Source organism: Lichenostomus cassidix, chromosome 1 (assembly GCF_008360975.1).
Source record: "Lichenostomus cassidix isolate B80296 chromosome 1, HeHo_3.0, whole genome shotgun sequence".
NCBI classification, from domain to species: domain Eukaryota; kingdom Metazoa; phylum Chordata; class Aves; order Passeriformes; family Meliphagidae; genus Lichenostomus; species Lichenostomus cassidix.
Window position 1 is genome coordinate 90,191,065 of NC_139479.1, and position 15,932 is coordinate 90,206,996.

A 15,932-nucleotide genomic window follows, 5' to 3' on the forward strand; every position below is an offset into this window, starting at 1 on the left:
GTAGCACATTTTATGCTACTTACAGGATGGGAAGAGTGCTATTTGGCTGACAGAAAATACTACAACTGATAAAGGCCCTTACACCACCAGCAAAATACAGATTAGAGTGGTATGGGAGACAGCAGTCTTGACCTCACTGAGGAAAACAGACATCACAAGAACTTGCATTTGTCACATGAGGACCAGACAGCAGCAGAAAATTAGAGGCAGATGTCCATGTGTGACGAAAGAATATTACTGTGAGGAAAAACTGCATCAGAAGGAAAGAGTAAAGAGGAAGGAGAGTGCAGAAATCTGAACATCTGCATAGATAAAAGAGAATGTAGACACAAAGTGGGAAGAATCCAGGCTTCTCCAGTGAAGTCTACTGAGCTGATGTAGTGTTACTGCATAGAAACCTCCATCAGATTGGTCCTTCTCAGGAAGCACCTATTACGATAGCGCTTGTATAAACATGCAGAAAACCTGAGATGGATCCAAGCTCCAAAGGCTGACAAATGTTTTCCTGAGAAAACATTTCCTCTGAGCCTACAACTTAATTCCCCAGGCACACAGCAAGAGGAAGTGAAGAATAGCTATTTCTTATTCCTCACTCTTTAAGAAGCACAGAAGGAGGGCATTGAGAGCATGAAGCCAGGCTCTTCCCAGTGGTTTCGAGCAATGGGACAAGAGACAATGGGCAGAAACTGATGCACAGAAGTTCCACCTAAATATGAGAAAACTTCTTAAATGTGGGAGTGATCAAGCACTGGAACAGGTTGCCCAGAGAAGTTGTGGAGTCTCCCTCACTGGAAATATTCCAGAACTGCCTGGATGCAATCCTGTGCCATGTGCTCTGGGATGACCCTGCCTGAGCAGGGAGGTTGGACCAGATGACCCCCTGTGGTCTCTTCCAACCTGACTAATTCTGTTGAGAAAATTCACAACAGCTTGATGGAGATAAAGAGCACTCTGCTGAAGCCAGGCAACCATGTGAAAACAAAACCACAAAAGGTCTCTTCAGTTCTAGTTAGCTCACAATCCATCAGATATCATGGATGTGAGCACTGTCAAGAGCTTTTGAACTTTGTTAATTTGGCAAATTAAACTCCCAAGTATAACTTGTTTCTAAGGAGATTCCCATCCACACTGAGAATGCCTGTCTTTTTGACACCTCTGAATCTCTTTATTTTCCCTAGATTTTTAAAAGTGCCCTAAGCCCCCCACTGGGGTCTGGGCATATTTTTGAGAGATAGTTTCTCCAGACAGTTCTTGCTGAAGCACTGAAACCTTCCTTCCCTCTTTGGTAGTGTCCCTGAGGAAGTTTTCAGCATCACTTACATAATTAGCCAACCACAGACACCAAGATTCTGCTTGATGAGCATCCATTGATTTATCCAGTTTCTCTCAAGCATTTCCAAGCCACACTTCAGTACTTTGGTCTTCTCAAGTCACAGCTCCCTGCCTGCTGATCTGCATAAGATCATCTGAAATGATTCAGCTATTTTACATACTCCCCCCATTTATATTATTTCAGTTCCCACTTCAAAGTACCTTGCAACAGAGTTCAGATTGTGGCTAATTTCCTTTGTACCTGCATCTTCATTTATTCACCAGTATTCTTCTGGGAGAATTTAGAGATTTCCTAGTATCTGCAAAAACACTGAATCTGTGATAGATAATTTTCATTCATGCTGTTGGCAATATCCAGGACTGAATATGATTGTCGATCTGTGAAACCTGTGTAAAAGTATTCTGTGAATATATGCCTTGAATGGTATTAGATTGGCTCCTGTATCTTCTGAAGATGCCAATTACTGATGCTTTCCATGCTTGCTTGGCTTTCCTTTCTTCACTCTTCAGTTTCACAGATGCGACAAAGACATTTCAAACCTACAATCAAAAGTAATCTGAACTGTGAACTGCACAACAATAAAGAAATCACCAACGTCTTGTAAATAAGAGCAGTAGTATTAACTGCACAGGGTTGTCCAATATTGTGCCTTTTTCTGTTGGGCAACTATTTAGAAAAACTATTCATACGGAACAGTGAGCATGTATTAAAAAGCCTCTACTAAATCACACAAATGAGTCAGTCCAATGTACCACTTGTGACTCACAAATGATCTGCAGTGGCAACAAATAAGCCCTGCTGAAGATGCTGCCTTCCAGATGAAATACAACTCTGAATTTCTAGTTGCTAATGATGACCCATCTCTTCTTGCTCTAATTACCAGAGGCATTAAGTCTGTTGTATTAGCTGAAGCATGTACTTGGGTCAAGGCAGACTACTAAACCAAATGATCCCAACAGATTTAATAATCTCTGACAGTTCTCTTGCCTTCTTAAACTGTTGTCCCATTTCTCCCCATTAGTGGATTAAGTGACTGTACAAAATGAGTAATTGTAACTTGAATCCCCTATAACATTTATGCTGCGACAGTCGTTAGTACCATTCAGTCTCCATTCAGAGGATAGTAGCATAACATAATCAGGCTTTTTTGGGGCAAAAGTTCTGGGAATTTATTTGGGTTTTTTTTCCACTTTGTCTTTTAACAAGTTGATAAGAGCAAAGGGGATACTTCAATGACAAAAGCCTGGGATGGACTACAGGGAAAAGAAAGTGCTGCTAATTCACTGTGACAGCATCAGAATCACATATGGGTGCCAAATTGAAATGCTTCTCCTCTCATTCCCTCCCGTTACCAATCAATACTTGGCAGGCTCAAAAATGCTCCGAATGCCTATGCTGCTTGTTCTCAGTGCTACACGTTCTCACATTAGCCTTGGGCCTGCACTTCATATCAAGCAAGTTAAAGGTTTATATCCTTTCCAAACTGAGCATAGCATTGGATCAGGTCCAGTGGTTTATAAAACCTGGTATCTTTTTTTCCATTTGAGATCATACCACACACGTCAGAAAAAGGAAGATAACTTTTGCTAGAAATGAGTTCTCTTAACCTGGAAAGTGATTTGAAACCTAAATTATTTACACCCTGAATCTTTTCAGGCTGCACTGTGGTATTTCCAAAGAAAGTGATCACTCCAGGATCACTGTCTGAGGATAGGGGAAATTCTGAAAAATGAGATTATAATGCTGCTACTCAACACCGACCAGCCTCAGTTAGGGAATTCATAAGGATCCAGTCCGTTTTGCAGCTGCTGTTAGGCATCGAGCCACTGGGCAGCAAACATAAATCATACAGCAGTGCTTCTAGTATTGCCAAGATCACTGGGACCCCCCCCAAGTGTGGTGATGAATTCAGGGTCTGGAAATCTCTAAGTTTAAAATGATCAGCCCAGAGGATGGAAGGAGAGGCAGAAAGCTGGGAGCCCTGGCTGCATCAGCTCTGAGGCTTCCAGGAGAGCTTACTGAGATGCTGGGCAGGAAAACTGGCATTTTGAGCTCTGAATCCATGTACTGTCCTCTGAAAGTTCACTGAAATAGTACAAGCACAGTGCATCATAATTTAAACATAAAATATTCCACTCGACCATTTCCAAGCACTTTTAAGGATATTTTTTCTCTCTCATGATGTTTTATCCATCACAACTACAACTGCTGTTCTAGTGTTTCAATCAGGATGTCCCACCATCTTGAAAACCTACCTGCAGGCAACACCCACAAAAACAGGAGCCTTCCAGCACTTTTATTTATATCCCTAGGTAAACAGCCTGCATGCCTAAAAGGAAATACTCAATACCACTAGTTTAAACACATGGTTAGAAAAACAGCATCTGGAAAAAATGTGTTTGGCAGAGCACAGTGCAACTGGAAAAACTTTTAGCACTAGAAGTCTTTTCAGGTGAGAGAAAGCTGCCTCATTTTTCATCTCAGCATAGGTTTTCTGGTTATTTTTAGGTGTCAAGAAAAGGATTTTAAATTGAGGCACAGTAACTTTGGGACAGACCAAGCCCAAGATTTAAAAGAGCCAAACCAAGAAGCATGCTTGCAATGATGCTCTGTCAACATCAGGGGCTGAATGAGACTGGATCACTGCATTTCCAGGAACTGGTATTTTTTTTCATGACTGCTCTCCAGAGCACAATGTTAGCTCGAATTATTTTTACACTTTGCTGTTGTGTCCGAATTGACCCGATTCAGAACTTATTGCTTGAGTCTATGGCAGTTTGAAGCAAATTGAATAAATTACCAGTGCTAAGTGAGAACAGTCACTCCAACACAAATTCACTTGGAAGAGAGAAGACTCAGACTGGCATCCCTGTTTAAGTGCTTCATCCAGTCACTGACTAATAAAAAAATGTACCAGAGTTCACTGGAGCCAGAGCTGGAAACTAGGTCTCATATTTCACAAACCAGTAACAACTACATACCCATAAGACCTACTGCTTTCTTTTGATCAAAATACAATCATTGCAGAACAAACAGGTCAGCTTCAGCATGCTATCTGAGAAGGGTCTCCAGGCCCAAAAAAGCCTGGTCCCTGGGAGCTATTTCAGAGTGCTGGAAGAAATACTCTTGAGTGGAAGGAGAGTGAAATTTAAAAAAAGGCTAAAGCAAACAAACCCAACAAACAAAACAAACAAAAAAAAGGGCAAAACTCCTCACTCCCTTCCATCCAAAACAAACAAAACCCTACAAAAAGCTCCTAACAACCCCCAACAGAGTGAAGACAGCAGGCACCCACATTGTCAGTCACAAACCACACTAAAAGCAAATGTGTTTTTGTATGATCTTGGTTAGCAGCATGGCCAATCTACTATAAAAGCTGTCTGATCAAACTCCTCATCTTGTAATCCTATACACAAAGGTCAAAGATACCAAACTTCCTATGTGATCCTTAGGATATGTCCACTTGGACACTGTGTTGTGTCCTGCAGCTAACATGGCATTGTGGAGAGGATGGAAAGGAGAAGCAGAAGAAGCAATCAGCATGAAGAAAGATTTTGCCAATATATCTGTAGAAGTGTCCCAACAAAAGTACAGAGGAAGGTCCAGACAACTGCATGCTTTGTGTGGGAAGAAAGGAGGGAAGAAGAGTCACTGGGACTCTGCAATGCATGAGCCTGGAGAGGAACAATTGCCATGAGGGAACAATTTCGATACAGACAATGAGAGCACCAACAGAAGTGAGAAAAAATATGCTTTTTATTAGAAGTATGATGTATTTACCACAAGACAGAACAAGATAATCAGCAAAATAGGCAAGAACAAGCCTTGCCTGAGACAGAATGTCTACAGAGGCTTCAGTCAAGTCTTTTCAGACAACTTCTAGACAGATCAGATAATGACCAGCACAGCTACACACTCCAGCTTCAGTCACTGGAAAATGAGCTAACAGCCTCTAGTCTAAGCTATGCGTGGCTAATACACATGCTATTCTTTTAGTCTGTAACCTCTGAAAATTTGTCATCCTCAAGAGCAGGCAGCAGCAGAAAGAAAGAAAAACGCAATTTCATTCTTAAGCAAACACTTCCTCCTCCATCTCAAACCCATAAAACTATACAGCTTCAAGCTAATTCCCATAATCAGCTGCCCAGCCCTTTCCACTTTATTGGCTGTTTTGTGCAGTCAAAGCCAAACTGCCAAAGGGAGAGGGTCAATCGTTTGTGCTGCATCTGCTCCAGGCAGTGACAGGCCACGGGACAGATATTCAGGGCTAGAACTAGTTAAATGCAGATTCAGGGCACTGAAAACAGGAGTGGGGGAGGAGAAACAATAGTGGAATAAAACCACTGGGAATATGCAGAACAAGTTGCCGGCTAGTGCATGAAGGAGCAAGCCATCTCTCTGCTCCTTGGGTTTTCATGGAGGGAGGGAAATGGGTAGATGTGTTGCAAATGGAAAAGGAGGTGAGCATTCACAGGAGCACAGGGTTATTCAGTTTCTGCTACCAGGGACTGCATGAACTGCTCTCTAACAAACCAAAGGCTGGCAGAGGAAAAAATCAAATGGCAGTTTAAAATAGAGCACTGATCTCTTACTTCTCATAGTCACTTTTTCCACATTCTGACACTATTTTCTTTGCCACTGGACAGGGGACAGGAAACGCAGTCAAGCTATTTATCACCTCATTTCCAGGTAATGAAGACAAATGCTCAAATTCTGCCATTCCCTGACAAGATGTTTTGGCAGGAGCACTGAGGACAGGGACTATGGCCTTGTGCATTTGCATCCCACTTTAAAGAAGAGGTGTTAAGTGACAACTAGCGCTCATGGGAACTCCCCCAGTCCATGTTAGTAACACCACCACAGACACTTGGCTATGCTAAACCCCCCAAAGTGTTTCCAGTCTTTCAACATCAATCAGCACAACCGAAGCCAGTAGTAAATTGATTCTCACATTCCACTGGTGCCAGTTTTTGTTAGAAATGATTTGTGATAGATATGGTGGAATATATTGATTAGTACTGACAGTCCCAGTTTCCCAGGCGCTTTGTAGCACTGCCTTTCCAAAATGACCTGCTTTCCACCTTGTCAATTTTCTTCTGCAGAGTCCATTATAAATATCTATTCTATTCTGAGAGCTTCAAGCCCCTCCAGAAAACAAAACAAAAGGGTCAGGCAAGTAAAAAAATCAGTACAATGAAATAGGTTTGCAGTGTTGCAAAAGAACTTCTTTTTATTGAGACATTTTGTGTTAGAGGAAGAAAAGGCACAAAATAAGTTACAAAGACATTGGATGAACTGTATGAGTCAGAGGCAGTATCAGAGCTGTTACAAATCACCTAAAAGTCATCTTACTAACATAGGTTAGCCTCTACAAAATTCTTAAAAGATGTGTTTAAAATTATCAAAATAATTCAGAAATTAAAAGAGAACGCAAAGACCACCAATATTAACTTTTGACTAAATTCACCTGGACTTACCCACCATCACCCTCTCTTAGTAGACAGAGATCACTGGCAAACATTTAGTATTACAGAATTATTTTAAAAATTCATTAACATATTGTAAATTAAGAACCTGATATTTACTTTTCGTACCTCCAGTGAAGTACAATACATACAGGTAAGGCAGTATGCATAGGAAATACATTAAGAGAACAGAATAGGTAAGTGCAATTATTCTGAATATTTCAACATGTGTTATGGCCCCTCACCTATGGCAAAGAACATCTTAAAAAGATGGATCCAACAGCTGTTCACAGAACATATGAATATATCACCATAAAAGGTCTACTGTGGAAAAGCTTATGCTGTCTTCAGTTGTGACTTCTCAGATGAAGTATTCTACAAACAGACTTTCCAGCAGTACAGCTCTGAGTTAACAACAGCACACTAATACAGTTAAGGAAGAGAAAGTACTTCTGAAATACACCAGTCCTCATTTTAACATGGGAAGGGTCGTAACATTCAGTATTCCATTAATCCAAATTAAATATTTAACAGTACACACCATCAACTATATACAACTTCAGTTTTGGACTGAACCTGCTCCCCCTGACCCCATTACCAATTTCCTGTTACTCAACTCTCAACTAGCAAGGACTTTTGACAGGAATGAGAAAACAATGCAAAGGATATAGAGACTATACAGAGATTTGTTTTCATGATAATGAAAGGTGGAACAGCAAAAAAAGTAGTTTGCCCCTTTGGCTGGTCCTCTGGTTAAGAGGAGGTCTAAGCTCTGTCTTCTGAAATCAGCAAGGATGTAAATGCAAACAGACACAGAACTTGCCTATAAATGTCTGATTATATCCTCAGGAGTTTCAGTTACTTGACCTAAGACAACAACACCACAGAAAGGCAATACAGTACTAACCACCACTCTCCAAGTGTCAGCCCAAGCCAAGGACTTGATTTGCAAGGAAACCCTGTGGAGTAGTGTGTGAGCACAGCTGTCAGGGCTTTGGCACTGTGGGGGCTGCAGGGTGTCTTGTGAGAGAAGAGGCCAGAGACTGCCTGAGCTGGTCCCAGACAGCTCTGCAGCAGCCAGCACACAAATCACAGAATGGCTGACGATGGAAGAGACCTCTGGAGGTCACCTGGTCCAACCTCCCTGCTTAAGGAGAACCAACTACTAAAGCAGACTGCCTAGGACCATGTCCGGATAACTCCTGAGTATCTGCACACATGGAGACTCCACAACCTCTCCAAGCAACTTGTGCCAGTGCTCCATCTCCCTCACATTAAAAAAGTGCTTCCCTATGTTCACATGGATCCTCCTGGGTTTCAGGCAGTGCCCATTGCCTCTCAGGCCCACTGACCCATTGGAGTAAAAGGAGTTGCTGGCACTTTGACAAAAGCATGTTTAAGACAGCTGTAAATGCCAAGGAAAAGAGATTACAGTGCTGCAACAGGAGGAGGAAAAAAAAAGGATTAGCCCACGCCAGCACAGGAGAAACCGAGAGAGAGCTAAGCAGGAGAAACACCAAAGGAAAATCACAGTCTGAGCAGAGGCTGAGAGTAGACTCAAAAGGAGCTACAACTCTAAAGGGACTGTGGCTGGTGATGAAGCCCACAAGAGAGCAGCGGAACAAGAAACAAAGAGCGGTGAATAAACAGAAGCACAGACTGATCCCAGTCTCCTGTGCTGCCTGTTGCCTTCCTGAAAGGACTGAGCATGACAAGCAGTCAAGGAACTGGAGGATGGCACAGAGAAAGAGAAGGAAGACCAGTGTCTGGAGAAAAGCAGCAGTGTTTTCCTTAAGTGTTTTAATTATTTTTAATTCCAATACCAAAGCAAACTAGAAACTAATTAGCAATAAATTAAATTGATTAAAACTCCCCAACTAAAAACTTATTGCTCCTGAAAAGTCATGTCCTCAGCTGACACTAATATAAACTTAAGGGCTTTCTGGCCCTTTTAAAGGCAAACAGTATATACAGAAAAGCCATGTTCTAACTGTGTAATTATTATTCTCCTTAAAAAACATAAGTCTTTTAACTAAATTTAAATGGCCTTTAACAAAAACTTTAAAGAAAAGGATGGCTTGAGGACTTTAAGTCATGGATTCCCACACAAATAAAAAAGGAAATATTTTATAGTTTCCCAAAAATCAGTTAAATACAAAGTGACAAAAAAGCTCAACATAAAGAGGTAGCTTAAAAAAAAAAATCTAAGTATTATTCAATTCAGGAAGCAAAGGTAGTGCAAGGAAAGTACCCATATGAAAAATATACTTCCCATTTCCACATGACTTACTCAAATTTTAACAAGAACAAAATAAAATTTGGGTTGGATTTTGAGGAGTGAAAGGGACCACATATTAGAAACCAGTATTTTAGAGGCATACTTAAAATCACAGCATGCATAGCTCTCATCACAAATGACCTAGCAGTTGTTTGCTGTATAACGATTTTCATCAGTGTCTGCAACACCGATTATTTCTTAAAAACATCAGAAGTTCCTGTTGCCTGACCAGGTTTCCATAATTTAAAAACATTTTGTTTGAAAACAGATGTGCCAGATACCCCTCCTGGGGTATTTTAAGGAAATACAAGGTTTTCTAATTGCCATACTTTTTGCCTGGCTCCTGATAAAGTAGGTAGGTATAATAAGAGCACCTCAGATGTGTTGGTGGGAAGCAGTAACGTGTGCTGAAGACCAATTTCCTCTACAAACTTTAGTAAATGAGGGTGGGCAAGTATTTAAACATAACTCCATCCTACAATCTTACTGTATATGAGCAAGGTCCTGACACCCCATGGTCCCCCTTCATTCTGTATATACAGTACAGAGTGGTTTAAAAGAAATAATCTTTCTTCTAGCAGTAATCAGTCTTTGCTGCACAAAGTTTTATCCACCTGCTTTTTTACTGACAAACATGCAGCCATGACAAGGCTGATTTGCAGTGAATATCAGCTGTAATAGGATTAAAACTCTATACATTATTATTTAGCAATGCCTCAAACAGACTATTTTATAAAAATCTGCTCGATGCTATACAGCTCCATACAAGCTGTTATTAGCAATGCTAATTTGGAAGATCAATAAATAAACTAGCAAATTCCAAAATGTGCAGTTTTAAACTAGGTTTTATCAGTCTTAAGAGTAAACTTTGATACTGGCAACTCAGAATCAAACAGGCTCTTCAGAATCCTGTGTAATGGCTACATGGTGTAAATTCTGAATGTTCTATTAAATAAACACTTTAATCCTTCATTTTATTTCTTTGGTTTCTCAGAAACAGAAGCTACTTAGATGAACTGAGCAATGAAAGGCAAGCAAACAAAGGTAACTCTCCCTGTCCCTATAGTTTCAGAGATGCTTGTAAATACCAGTTCTGGCAGGCTGCATGGAAGAATTCTAAATGAAGGCAGCTAGAACTAGTTTTGCACTATTGCTTTCCAGCAAAAACTGTCTTTGGCACTTATATAATCCAATTCTGTGATGCTACTTTACACACAGTCCCATACAAAATTGACTGAGGGAATTAAAGACTACTTTTGTAAAACAGGCACTTCAAATTAGAACAACCACAAATAATCTCTTCCCCATTAGGCAATACAGAAGCTTTTTTCACAATGACAGAAACAGAAAGTAGTACTACAATTAAGATAAAAAAAGTTCAATAAATTCAAACTGTTAGGGTAAAAATTTTACCTAGCTCTACTAGCCTTAAACAACAGTAGCACCTGGAAAATCTGAAGGCTACAACAGACTAGACAGGCATAAAAATATACAACATGGAAAAATTTTGTATAAATTTGTTTGCCTTCCAATTCTACATTTAGATCTGCCAGAGAGGTTTTCTTATGTAGGTGTCTTTCTTCCATGTAACACACCTTGCAGTAAGATACCATGAATGAGACTCTAAATACAGCTATACCCTAAGTCTCCTGTTTGGTAAACAGCTGAATATAGACATTTCTCATACAGGCATTGTGTCAGGCCAGACTAATTTCCACCCTGAAATGACAGCACCGCTTTTGGGCTTTTCTGACGTCTTTACTGCAAAGCTCACAGTTTGCAGTCACAGATTCAGCTGTGTCAAAGAGCATGACAAAAGAAGCTCTAACAGGGTGGGGAAAGGGATACATAGCACACCAACCTCCAGCTAAAACAAAACACTACCAAGAAGACTCAGTAACAACAGTTTTAGTCAAATGTTTCCTTTAACACACTCCAGGAAAAATTCCTCACTTTCCCTTTTTCTCAGTACAAGAAAAACATTCTCTCGCAAACTGCTTTTATATGTTTAGGTGAAATACACTGGAAAATGTATGGCTCAACTTGCATTCCCCATGGTTCTGTAAATGATATCCTACTAACCTCAGTATATCCAGGGTTTGGAAACCCTGGCATGGATTGCGCACTGTGAGCTGATGAGCATGTGGCTCCAATCCTTAAAGCCTTGACTGTAACTACAGTGGAAACAAGCTACAACCTGCTCCATGTTAGGTGTCTCTGGAGTGGTGTGGGCATGTTCTTCACTCACCATCCCAACCTGAACACAGAGTCACCTCTGGCCCTCCTTTAATACAGAGCTTCTAAGTTTCTGGTATGTCAGGGGTATCTGAGCAGCACTTTCCCAATTCCAAAACAGAGAACACTAGCACTGTTTCCAAGAGAAGTTAAAAAAAACTAAGCTTGTCTAATCACTTTTGTATTGTATTCTCTTCAGCCTATTAAAAGCAGCCAGGTAGTAAAATCCTTTGAGAAGGCTGAAGTATAATTTTGCAAGAGGTTGTATGACAAAAACACATCAAATAATTTCAGCATTCCTGTCCTAAAGGAAAGCTGGCAAATTAAGCCATAATGACCAGTTATACAACATTCTCCAAAAGAGGGCTTTCCAAATTAATTATTTTGGTGCCATGCCATTTCATAAAGAAGCCGAGTCCAAAAGAAAACAGACAGGCCACATTTTGTATTGATCCAAAAAAACATTTCATCACTAAAGGGGCTGTGCTGGACACAGCTGACATTAAAAAGGAAATTATGAAACTGATATTCCCAATATGACATCCTGGAACCAAGGCTAACTCTGAAAACAGAAGCTTCAAGTCAAGACAAAGAGCAAGAAGGGCATTGCTACCCAACAGCTGCTATATTGTGTTTTCACTTACCCTCACCCTAAAGCATTTCAGTTGAATCCTCTACTTTTTTTTTTTTTACTTCTTCCAGCTGATTCTCCTCCATGCTGTCTCACATGACCTTTAACTCTCCTTCACTCTTAGCTGTATTTCACTTATCACTTTTGAGGTCCCCAGGTAGGTGCGGAATGTTTGAGATTCTGCTGATACAGTTTTAACACCTGACTAATCAGCACCATAGCAAAGACTCTCATCTCTCTAATTTAATCCCACTAAGTGAGCTACCTGAAAAAAAAAAAATCACAGCCAAAGGAATCCAGGGGAGAAATTCCATCTTAGGGAAAGCTATTTTTGTGCACAACACAAAAAAAGCTAATAGTGCTACTCTAGGAAAATACTTGGGAGAAGATTATTATACTGCACTGAACTACAGCAAGGACCTGTAGGTCCAGCAAGGCTCTCAGGACTCTTAGCACTACAACAGGCAGTAAACTGATGTATCCAGTGCTGTATCATCCTCTGCTTTCTAGTAGCTCCTCATGGCAAACTTACTACCCAGACACCAAGATTTATTAATTGGGCCTACTCAGACTTCAAAATCACAAGCTCTCTCTGACCTTCCAACTTGGGCTTTAAAGTAACATGGTTGTGAGTCCCACAGCAACAGGCACTGTTGAACAAGGAACTTCTGCTCAGCAATGGTGCCCCACGTAGGCAGAAAATGCTGAGCACACAGGCTACAGAGCACTGTGCTGCACCTCTCACCAGTGAATGCTACACACAGCACAACTATCTCAATATTGTAAAGCATTACATATTATGGCTAAGGACAAAAGTGATCCTGCAGGTTTCTGTACCAGAAGGCCAGCTCATATTAAAAATAAACAGTCTCAGAAAAGAAACATAATTTGAACTTCAGAACACAAAGCTGGAGAGCAAAGTCTGATGCTACACTGCTGAGCTCCTCCTGTAGGGATTCTCTCCTCTAAACTTTCTGAATGAACTAATATGGGAAACAATGGAAGATTTAAAATTCCTTTTTAAATGTTCCCTTTAAAATCCCAAGGGCGAAAACATGGGACAGATTTCAAGTTAAAACAAGAGCAACAATTTCTATGCAAAAAAATGCTAATTTTGTCTTCACTCCTGTTTTTGCAATTTTACATATGCGTACCAATGATATAAAAGTGCATCAGTGAAGAGGTAAACTTAATTTTAAGTTGAAGACTCACAAAATCTAGCTCGGGTCCTGCAAAGAGTAATCTTCTCCACCAGAACCATTACAGCATCCTACTGTTAAGGAAAATTATATTGAGGTGTCTTGTGGCATTACAGAGGGTTGCCAGGAGCAGATAATGATATTTCCTGTCTGCCTCTCAGGTGACTTACTCCACCCAACACCTGAAAAGGGACAGAGGCAACAAACACCTAAAAACAACTGCTGGCTCTTGGCAACATGTTAATATTGCCAGGCTTGCTGCTGTTTGCCATCAGCAACAAAAAGTCATTTTCCCAGCTGCCCATAAATTAAAGGGTGAATAAAAAAATTTAAAAAATATTTGAATAGATTCAACGTTTCCACCTATTTCTGAGTACCTTATTTGGTGAAATTTTCTTATATACAAAAGGGCCAAATAAGGCAGAAAGACTACCCAGCTGGGTTTAAAAGTGCCACATCTACAACAACCATTCAACAGGCTGGGGAGAAAAAAAAGTGGAAGACCACAGGTGAGAATTCTTCTAGTGAAGCTTATAATACAGCCAAAAATCACAACAATATTGATACACTGTCCATAGGGACTGAGGTTCCCAACTTTGCTCACAGTCAACGCCTGGATCAAGTTCAGACCCAGTGGGAATGCTGCATGTGTGTGAAGCTGCAGCCTCTGGGCTGCCCTCTGCACCAAGCAGGGTAGCTGCACTTTGCTCAGCACTACAGCTCCCAGTGAACAAAGTTCAAGCAGCTATCTGCAAACTTCAGATGCTGTTTACTTCCACTTCTTTGCAGAGTAAAGAAACTTCCCTGTTTAACCAGGAAATATTCAGCATACAGCGTTTTGATATTTTTAGACTCAGCTTTTTTAATTCTGAGGTCTGCAAAAATGGCTAGTGAGCCTGAAATATATTTGCTGCCATTGTGTGGCACTTTGCTAGGAATTCCAAGTAGGAAGACTAACAAACATTTCATAGAACCCAATCTCAACAAAGAGAAAGCCACAGGTTAGAGGATGAAGATGACAATGTCATCAAGAAAACTGAATCTTTGTAAGGCCTCATTGTTGTAGTTGAACATTTCATATGTTCATGTTTCATATTTCGAGATTCCATATCCCTCTAATGAAGCACTTACAGAAAGTTCAGTTGAAACAGGAAAGTGAAGTTGTTTTCCTTAACAAGGTCAAGTAACCAAGTGCTTGAGCAAGCACTGGTTAAAAAACATCAAGTAACCAAAAAGGTCCAAAGAGATTTGCTTTCTTTTTAAATGAGAACCTTATCTACACATACAATTTTTAAATAAAAACTAGCAGCTTCCTGACAATAATGCCCAAAATGTAACAGCACCGCACAGTTCCTCTTACCATTTCAGAGTTAAGTCTTTTCCATAAATAAAGACGCGGATACGTCCGCAAAAGTGAGCTAAACATTCTAACATACCTCACACACACAGTATGTGATAAATACCTCACCTTTGTCACAACCAGGAAGTTAAAGCCATCACAGAATTATTTCACTCCATAGAGAACTTGCTGAGCTTCAATATTCACGGCAAAGTGAGGACAAGGTAAAAGTAGGCAAAGCTACAAACAGCAGTGCTGAGATGTGGGGAATATGAGGCAAACTTATGCACAAGACAGACCAGTTGTGTACGAAAAGAAGAGGAAAAAAAAAGTCAGTAATGTTCCTTATGTTTGCAGGCTTTGTGCTTGCTCTTTTGTGTAGTCCTTCCTCCCAGCCTTCCATTATCACAAAGTTAAAGCCCAGCTCATGACTAACCAACTGCACCTGTAGCTCTGCACAGGTGTGCACAGAGAAACTTTATGTCCACAATTGCCTCTCCTCTAGTGAATATGCAAAAGCCACTTTAACACACAATTTCAGGAATTTGTTCCCATTGGAGTAGCACACAGCACATTCTCTGACCACTGTCACTCTATAGAAAAAGAGTGTTTTTTTTTCAAGTTTATAAATTTGTACTAAAACAAAAATCCACCAACCTGAAAATAAAATACCAACATGTGCACTGATGATCTGTCCAAAGCTGTCTAAGCCTATGTTATTTCCTGGGCTTCTGAAATACATCATCCCACTCTTGCTGTCTCACCTGGCTTCAAATGCAGTCCGTGCACTGTCATTCTATATCACAAGAATTGGAGAGCATCAGTGATGTCATCAGTCTGAACAGTACTCAAATCCCTCTCCTAGTCAGGAAAAAACATAGGCACTTGCCCAGTTACATTCCCTGACAAGCAAGGTCCTCAGTACTTGTCATACAGCTGGACTGACTGGACAAGAAGAGGCATAAAATAGGCCAGTGTTTCTTCTTTTCATTACTTGATCATATGAGTCTCTTCATCAGCATCATAAAACTCCTCATCTTCACTTCCACTCCCTTCAGAACTGTCTTTGTCTCCAGACTAGAAGCAAAAAGGAAGTAATTAGTTAGACTGAAGCCACAAAATCAATCTCAACATATATCAGCATGAACCATTACACTTCTGTGGAATGCTGGGAGAGAAAAAGTAAGAAAACACAGGTCAAATCACTGTATTAAAACTTTGTGAAGACATTATGTGAATTACAATTTAAGTCCTTGTTTCTTCAAAATATCTTTAAAAGAGATGGGGTTTCAGTGGATGGACTTTCTCTGCTCCACCAGTACACTACACAATATATGCAGGAGGGACTGGCTAGAGTGGTTCTGAAGTGATAATCTACTAAACTCTCTTAAATTTAGCCCAAGGTGCCTACTCTGTGGAGAGCTACTGGAAACACAGCAGCTCACCAGAGCT

At 40.4% G+C, this 15,932-nt stretch overlaps 1 protein-coding gene across 4 annotated transcripts in view; it reads right to left on the reverse strand.

Moving 5' to 3' along the window:
- The window catches only part of SLC22A15 (solute carrier family 22 member 15), a 48,558-nt gene that overhangs the window by 1,916 nt on the left and 30,710 nt on the right, over window positions 1-15,932 (reverse strand). The window contains exons 12-13 of one of the 4 annotated variants that reach the window (XR_014854269.1): window positions 15,475-15,557; window positions 15,245-15,341 (exon numbers count right to left, since the gene is read on the reverse strand). The exons of 1 other annotated variant lie outside the window; for it this stretch is intronic. Coding sequence is in view for 2 of the 3 variants with exons in the window: in XM_085070448.1 (XP_084926574.1) it covers window positions 15,329-15,341; window positions 15,475-15,557 (96 nt within the window). In the remaining variant the exon portion in view is untranslated. Of the gene's footprint in view, window positions 1-14,984; window positions 15,558-15,932 lie in introns of those variants that run through there. 2 more of the 4 variants (XM_085070448.1, XM_085070460.1) reach the window with 2 other exon arrangements.